This window comes from Oculina patagonica, chromosome 13 (assembly GCF_052425735.1).
Source record: "Oculina patagonica isolate OP01 chromosome 13, crgOcupat, whole genome shotgun sequence".
Lineage (NCBI taxonomy): Eukaryota > Metazoa > Cnidaria > Anthozoa > Scleractinia > Oculinidae > Oculina > Oculina patagonica.
The window spans coordinates 3,411,624-3,420,566 of record NC_135770.1 but is presented as its reverse complement, the minus strand read 5'-3'; the positions used below and the strand labels follow the sequence as shown (position 1 = coordinate 3,420,566).

General features: G+C 37.8%; 1 protein-coding gene across 2 annotated transcripts in view; it reads right to left on the bottom strand.

Moving 5' to 3' along the window:
- The window catches only part of LOC144635925 (uncharacterized), a 96,617-nt gene that overhangs the window by 18,320 nt on the left and 69,354 nt on the right, over positions 1 to 8,943 (bottom strand). The window contains exon 2 of one of the 2 annotated variants that reach the window (XM_078495047.1): positions 1,776 to 3,796. The exons of the other annotated variant lie outside the window; for it this stretch is intronic. Coding sequence (XP_078351173.1) covers positions 2,586 to 3,749 — 1,164 coding nt within the window. The 5' untranslated portion in view covers positions 3,750 to 3,796 and the 3' untranslated portion in view covers positions 1,776 to 2,585. Of the gene's footprint in view, positions 1 to 1,775; positions 3,797 to 8,943 lie in introns of those variants that run through there. 2 annotated transcript variants of the gene reach the window in all.

Sequence of the window (8,943 nt, the reverse complement as noted above, 5' to 3'; positions counted from 1 at the left end):
ATCGAACAGTACTGTTATATGATGTCCGACTTCACTTCTGTCTGATCAAAATGGTAATTTAGTCGGACACATTTCCTTTCAAGGAAAAAATTATTTGCAGCCTTATCAAAATGTACCATATAAGATAAAATATATATTGTTATACCAGAAGCAGACATTGTTCTTGTCATTTTTTTTTTATGGGAGTCGCCCTTCCTCTGGCCTGGGATTCACACTCCCCAGACAAATGGCAGAGGGAGATGTCAGATGTGACATCTGAAAGCCTGGGATAGAGGGTGTATATCTAACCATAACTTCAATGTTTTCCTTTTGAAAAATTGATGTCTTCCTTTTATTTAAAACGGAATTTTTTTCAAACTAAAAATGTCTTACTCTGTATATTCTAGATTAACAAAATTCTTATCACAGGTTCCATAAAATTCATGGAGAATATGCCCGATAACTTGGTAACATTAATTTTCAGGCTCAAAAGAAATTATGGAAATCCTGGCATAAGGAGGGGGGTTTATTGGTAAGGATATCGAGCAGGAGCTGGGATTGAGCAAGGAAAATCTTGTAACAATTAGGGAAGAGGGGTCTGAATATTTGGGATAACCCTGTGATTCAATGCTACATTGCTAATACACCTGATAAAGCTGCTCTGTATAAAAGGTGCAAACACTCTTTTTTAATAAGAATACAGTTTTTGCCGACCCAGGCTGAATATTCTTATTTTTCTGCCGATTTTAGGCTGAAAATATTCTTATGAACATTCTTAAAAAATACCGTTTGATATTTGCGTTTTAGCAAGTATTGGGTAATCAATTACAAGTGTTTGGTGTCCTGATCTGTATCGTGTTACGTTGTGCACATGTACCATTGCTTTTCGTTGCAGCCTGGCCGTTTTGGCTTAAAACAAAGCATTCCTCACAGAGATAAAGTGACGGAAATGAAAATACCTGATTTTATTTCAACTAATAATAATATAATAATAATAATATGTGTTTATTTCTTTTTCAGTAGGTAGGGGGTCATCGCCGCCTTTGATCTTAATTGGTTCCTTCACACCCTCAAAACAATAACACTAGCCAATCGCCGCATTCACATCGGCGGCTCTCTTTGATCTAAATCTGATAACGCCGGCAACATATTGTCTTTTTTCCTTTGATCTTAATCGTCTTACATTGTTCTAAATTGTCTTCATTGGTTTAAAATCAATATGTCATTGACACGTATTTCACGCTCTAGTGCCACTAGCTAAAGAGTTAATTGAAGTCACGGTTCATTAAATTTTTTATTTTACGGCTGACTGCACCTAGCTAAAGACTTAATTGAAGTCACGGTTCATTATTTTTTTATTTTACGGCTGACTGCACCTAGCTAAAGACTTAATTCAAGTCACGGTTCATTATTTTTTTATTTTACGGCTGACTGCACCTAGCTAAAGACTTAATTCAAGTCACGGTTCATTATTTTTTTATTTTACGGCTGACTGCACCTAGCTAAAGACTTAATTGAAGTCACGGTTCATTATTTTTTTATTTTACGGCTGACTGCACCTAGCGAAAGACCTAATTCAAGTCACGGTTCATTATTTTTTTATTTTACGGCTGACTGCACCTAGCTAAAGACTTAATTGAAGTCACGGTTCATTATTTTTTTATTTTACGGCTGACTGCACCTAGCTAAAGACTTAATTCAAGTCACGGTTCATTATTTTTTTATTTTACGGCTGACTGCACCTAGCTAAAGACTTAATTGAAGTCACGGTTCATTATTTTTTTATTTTACGGCTGACTGCACCTAGCGAAAGACCTAATTCAAGTCACGGTTCATTATTTTTTTATTTTACGGCTGACTGCACCTAGCTAAAGACTTAATTGAAGTCACGGTTCATTAAATTTTTTATTTTACGGCTGACTGCACCTAGCGAAAGACTTAACAATAGTCACAAAAAATACTTCACAGGGAAATAGTGATCAGCACTCTGCGAACTGTAGTTGTAAAACAAACTTGTTTTTTTCTCCTATGCGTTTCGTCCTACTGTCGCCTTCTTAGTAGTAAATCTGTGGTCCTGCGCCAAAGAAACTGTGAACATGCTCTTGACCTTTAAAGTAAGGGTTGTTTGGCATCATATTATACCCATTGCACACGGTCTAACCTTGTCCGAACATTTCTCTTAGGTTTAAGTCCGATATGAACTTTACTGCGCAATACCGATTGTCTGATCTTCGGTTTGTTTGATCTTCAAATATATAAAATGATCTTTATCTTAAAAGTTAGGGTGGTTTGGCTTTCTTCTAAAAACCATTAAGCACGGCTTAACCGTATCGGAACATTTCTCTCAGGTTTAAGTCTGATAAAAAGTTTACTGCGTAAAGCAAACTGCGTTTGATCTCGGGTTGATGGGGGTGATTAGGCCCCTAGCAAAAAAAAAATATTTTCTTTTCAAAGTCTCAGCCTCGGGTTTATTCTTAAAATATTCTTAAAATTTCGCAAATTTCAGCCTCAATATTCTTATAAACTAGATTCTTATAAAATAAAAAGAGTGTATATAAAAAGGTGTTTTGAGATTCCCTTGATATCAAGCTATTAAAAATTTAATTTTATGTTTTCTCTTGTTTGATTTCTTTCAAGTCACTCAAAAGTTCAGCAATGCAGAAGGAATTTTCATGCTTGTTAGTCCTACAAGTTGTTCCTGTGCTGCACGTTGCTTTATCTCGCTTTAGGACCTCTTTCCCATTGTACAACTGGCCATGCTGATCATCTTGAAAAGGTTTGTCACCTTTGTGAATACGTATATGTGTTGTAATGTTTTCTGCAAAATTAAAAGGCTTCTCTCCTATGTGTGTTCTTTTATGCTCCTTTAAAACACCAGAACGACTAAAACACTTGCCACACTGGTTACATTCAAATGGCTTCTCTCCTGTGTGTGTTCTTTTATGTCTCCTTAAATCTCCTGAAAAACTAAAACACTTGCCACATTGGTTACATTCAAAAGGCTTCTCTCCTGTGTGTTTTTTTTTATGTTGCTTCAAATTTCCTGCACAACTAAAACACTTGCCACACTGGTTACATTCAAAAGGCTTCTCTCCTGTATGTGTTCTTTTATGTTCCTTTAAATGTCCTGCACGATTAAAACACTTGCCACACTGGTTACATTCAAAAGGCTTCTCTCCTGTGTGTTTTTTTTTATGTTGCTTCAAATTTCCTGCACAACTAAAACACTTGCCACACTGGTTACATTCAAAAGGCCTCTCTCCTGTATGTGTTCTTTTATGTTCCTTTAAATGTCCTGCACGATTAAAACACTTGCCACACTGGTTACATTCAAAAGGCTTCTCTCTTGTGTGTGTTATTTTATGTTGCTTCAAATTTCCTGCACGACTAAAACACTTGCCACAATGGTTACATTCAAAAGGCTTCTCTCCTGTGTGTGTTATTTTATGTTGGTTTAAATGTCCTGCCACATTGAAACACTTGCCACACTGGTTACATTCAAAAAGCTTCTCTCCTGTATGTGTTCTTTTATGTTGCTTTAAATGTCCTGCACGATTAAAACACTTGCCACACTGGTTACATTCAAAAGGCTTCTCTCCTGTATGTGTTCTTTTATGTCGCTTTAAATTCCCTGCCCATTTAAAATGCTTGCCACACTGGTTACATTCAAAAGGCTTGTCTTCTGTGAGAGTTGTTTTGTTTGATGCATGTTCTTTCTGATGGCCAGCTTTAGTGAAACTCATGCTGCACTTTGTGTAATCTTTTGCCATCAAGGTTTGTGTACTTTACCCAGTCCCACATCATGCCATTCTCAGACCTTAAAACAAACAAAAAGGTAATATCAGTGTGTTGTTCCAGAAAATATCCATACTTTCCTCTAAGGTGTTTTTAGTTAACCCCATCCAGACCAGGGATGGGGGGCGAGCAGAAAGTGCCACTGTCAATGCTTATATCTCTTTCAAGATTCAACCAAACATTGCCAAACTTTGCGAGTTTTTCTAAACTTCTCTGAGAATAATTTGGTAGGATAGGTTTTTGTGTTGGGAACATGATGTTATTATGGCAATGGCATTTTGACAGACATGTTTTGAACACCAAATTTGTAATTTTTGTGTTCTTATTAATGAAAATTAATTTAATTTAATTATTTTCACCTTTTTAGTTTTAACTTTTCTTTTTGCACTGTTCTATTGATTTGAGTTTTTTCAGTATTTTTGGGTGGTTTTGTGACCATTTGGAAAAATTTTGAAAAATGACAGATCCAAGATGGTAGCTGTTTAGACATCGTGATATTTAATTGTCACGTGATGGTGGTTTTGTGACCATTTGGAAAAATTTTGAAGATGACAGATCCAAGATGGTAGCTGTTTAGACATCGTGATATTTAATTGTCACGTGATGTGACGTCATCATCCCACACGATGGATATCAAAAGATAGATTTTCCGACATACTATGTATCATGTAAATTTCATTGCGATTGCTTAAATATTTTGGAAGTTCCGGTGGGGAGGGTGGAATCCTTCCCCCCCCCTGCCCCGGTCTGAAAAGATCCAAAAAAACTGGTCTGAATAGGGTTAAAACAGTCAGATGTATCACAAACCACTGTCTGTCGATAGATGCTTCTGTTTGAAATAATTTGAAAGACCCTCAGAAATACCTCAATGACATTTCCCTTACACTTTTTATACTACAACTTGTAAAATAACCCTATCCAGCCTGAGAAAGGAGAACCTGCTGATCGAGCCCACAAGGAAACCCCAACCAGGAAATCCTGGTTCTGGTTTGATTGTGTGTGTGCGCCGGAGATTGTGGTGAAATGAACAAGTTTTCAACAGCCGATCAGATTCAGACGCCTTTGTGGCTGGCTTTCAGAATACCTTATTACAGGAATATAATGAAGCATTTTAACAACGAAACAAAATTTATGCATAATAAAATTAACGCAAATTTAATAAATGTTCTGATTAACTGCTTAACGTAAACATGTTTACATCAATAAAATTAACGTAAGTTTTTGAAAGTCACATTTATAACATAGATTGTAAATTTACTATAAATAATAAGGTAGCCCAGAGGAGCAGGAGGGCATTTTGCGTGCGCATGCGTGCAACCGCTGTACAAAGACCGCGTGATCTTGGGAATAAAAATGACGCGGAAGATTCAAACTTTGTTTTTTGTACTGTTTATCGTCACATAATTTAATAGAGACGTAAATTTCGCTAAGAAAAAGTGTTTTGTGTGTGGCAAGGCTCTTATAAAGCAGATTTTCTGGCCTGCTTTGGGATCGTTGTTGCAAATAATGGGAAAATATGTGGGACAGGTAGGAAAGCCTTCACCGACAAAAATCAAACAGGCCGTAAAAAGAGGAAACATTTATCCGTGTGCTGGAGTGTGATATATTAGGATCAAAACTTCACATCAAATCAGTTGCTGTAATACAGGCAGAGTGCGAGCAATATTATAGCTTGTCGGGCGATTTTTTGCCTAAAGGGACGGCCACCAAAGAAAAGGGTTTTCCCTGAGGGGATCGGCATGTTTGGGTGTTCTGCACATGATAATGCAGCTCACTGATGACTCTAAAGCAAAGCCAACTTGCCCTCGACTGGCAAACAGGGTTTCCTGGAACAAGAACTGCAGTTCTTTAAAACACATTTAGGCGACACAGAAGTAAAACAGCCGTTATAACAGAATGAACATCAAACTTAAAGAAATAAACGTTGAATGAAAAATTGAAAATAACATTGTTTAAGTTAAAAATTATTTCTTAAGACATTTTATACAGCAGTTATTTGAACGTTTCTGAAAAATATATATATCGCTTGTTCGTTTCATGCTATTTTTTGACTGGTGATCAAGGCTAGATTTTGATAAAGGAGCCAAAAATGTACTAATTAACATAGTAAAATGTAAACAAATAGTCTACCAGCAAAGAATTACCATAACACTTTAAAATTAAGACCGATCGCAGTAATTCTTTTCTTGTTCAACAGAATAATTGTGGTATCATCGAAATGTGAAGTTATTTTGACCAATGCTCACGTTTAAGGAAATAATCACAAACGATAGTTTTTCTGTTAGGATAAACCAGCGAGAACGTACGTTAAAGAAAGCTAAAAATTTCCACAATTGACCATTTTTTAACGCTACCTTCGCAGCATTAGACGATAGTTTAAGTACTTCAGGCTCCATATATCATCGGTAGACGCTGGAGATCAAGGCTAGATTTTGAGATTTTTGCATTGTGAGAACGACTAAATTGTAGTTTTATGACAAATCTGAACAAAATCATGACCACTCGCTCAAACCCGGGATACTTGATTATAACATCGTATAGTTAAAACTGCTGTTTTATACTTTAGTATTAAGTAGCCGTAGCGCTTTGTCCGTTTAGATCTTCCGGCTATTAAAAACATGGGCAAGGTATTTAGGTTCTCGACATTCGGTCGCCATTTTGTCCACGTGCAATGTTTAATACACATAGCCAAAGTCGATCAGATAAACAGCACGCCGACACCAAACTTTGCTTGCTGTTGTCAGAAGATAAAGCAAGGACTCTTAGTATTGTATACAGCAAGTAAAACTTAAAACACGTTTCATTTTGAGCTAGAAATTAGGCCATAAATTGTGGAAAATATGTAAACAATCGATAGCAGAACTTCTCTGTCGTGCGCACTAGTCCATATCGACGCATGCGCACGCAAAATGCCCTCCTGCTGCCCAGAGGTCCCAATCTCTGGTGCAGACCAGAAGGATCATGGCCTCTGGGGATGAGATTGGCAGTAAAATTGCTGTCAGACGCTGATACGCATGAGCAAATCATAATTTGTAGGCAGTTCTTTGCAGATCACATGGTGTGCTCTCGCCCAATAAAAAGGGAGTAAAAAATGCATCCAATAATTATTACAATTATGTGACAGTGTCAGATCAACTGTAATCATTCTTATGGGTAAGAAATCTGTAACCATTCACGTAGCAAGAAGAAGACTGCATGCATTTGAAAATGATTTCCCCCTAAAATGTTTAGATTGGGAGTCTTGTACCGAGACAGCGAAAAAAAAAAGAAATCATGAGAGTTGGCAAGTCTATGCTGCCTGCTACGCAGGCTACAAGTCGTTCGGCTATTTGAAATGTGTTCGCAGATGTTTTTATCCCTTTCAGTGCCTAAGATTATTAATAGTTTCAGTAGAATGATTCATCCGATCTAGGATTTTTAAACACTAAATTTTCGGTGGCCTCTGTCCACCTTCATCAGAGTATTGAAAATGAGTTCGTTAAAATATTAGCATGGGCTAGGCATGTTTGAATACGCCTTCCAATCTTTAATTTCTTAACAGTGGAGTGTAAGCGCGCGGAAGGGGTTTCCTTTCATTAACCGCGTTGGAATCCACCGTAGAGTGCCACGACTCTAGGAACAGTCTCTTGGTGTAACTTGAGATTCCTTCAAGAAATGCCACGATCCTTGAACGAGGAATCTCAAGTTACACCAAGAGACTGTTCCTAGAGTCGTGGCACTCTACGGTGGATTCCAACGCGGTTAATGAAAGGAAACCCCTTCCGCGCGCTTACACTCCACTGTTAAGAAATTAAAGATTGGATGGCGTATTCAAACATGCCTAGCGCGTGCTAATATTTTAACGAACTCATTTTCAATACTCTGATGAAGGTGGACAGAGGCCACCGAAAATTTAGTGTTTAATAATCTCAGATCGGATGAATCATTCTACTGAAATTAAGTCTACCGATCGCCACACACAAAGTGTATTATTAATAGTGTACCGGTAGTTATCTTTTTTTATCAAAATTTTCAGCTTGTGTAACCTAGCAAGAAAACCTTTGTAGCAAACAGACTCGGCAATAACAATTAGGCTTTAAGTAGAAATAGTTGACACAAAGGCTGCCACCGCTGTTTATCTGTTTTTCTTTTCTGCACTTCTGTTGCTTCAGTCAATTCTTTCGCTTGATGTCTTTGCTCTTCTATCTACTAATTTGTTTGAAAATTGATTTTCGGTTTGCCATGTTTATAAAGAAAATACTCCCTGGCAGCTTGGCTTTCAAATGGTTTCTGGCCTTCTCTTCTTCAAGATGGAAAGAAAAGCCAAGTGAGTAATGCATCAGTCAATTCCAGCAGTACCCATCCCCCCCCCCCCCCCCCACGGGCAACCGCGGGGCATTCGCTTATGTTGTCAGTCCTGGGGAGGGGTATTTGCATTTTTAGCGGGTGGCCCGGGGACCGGGCATTTGCACACCCCGGGGCAACCCCCGGGCATTTGACACGTGGTTTGCGAAAGTGCCATAATGGAGGATTTCATCGGTAACGACATACAGTTTGTTGAAGATTGGTTAGTTCCTCACGGCTTAGACAAGCTGGTCGACGTTTTTAAAGGTATGTTTACTTTATTCTAGATATTCTTCATTCATGTTAGCCTATTAAATAAAGGCCACGACTTCAGTGAAAACAACCAACGTGGTGGTGACGACTATCTCATTTATTATTTACGCATTCAATGAAAATGAAACTCGAACTGAAGTGCACAAAAGTGCTTTACAGGTTTTCCAATTTAAATGAGGTGATCTTCAAGACGGAACTTGTGAGCTAAAAACATAATGAATCTAATAATTTTTAGATGGATTGTCTTTAGCATTATTACCAAATATTCAGGATTAAAAAACGTTAACTGTTCAAAACAAAATAAAAAGAAACAGAATCACACTTGAAATCTCGCCCTTGCATTTAAAAACTACCGGCACTGTGTTGATAGACGAGCGGGGCATTTACCCTTTTCCTCCGTCCCCACCTCAGGGCATTGAGCAGGCTCATGTGTCCCCACCCCGAGGAATTTACCATTTTTTTAAAAAAAAATGCAATTCCCGGGGGTTAGCACGAAAGAGTGATGGTAAACACAAATTTAATTACAAGAATGTGACTGCAACAACCTGAAATAATTTTGCCATGTTTTGCTGC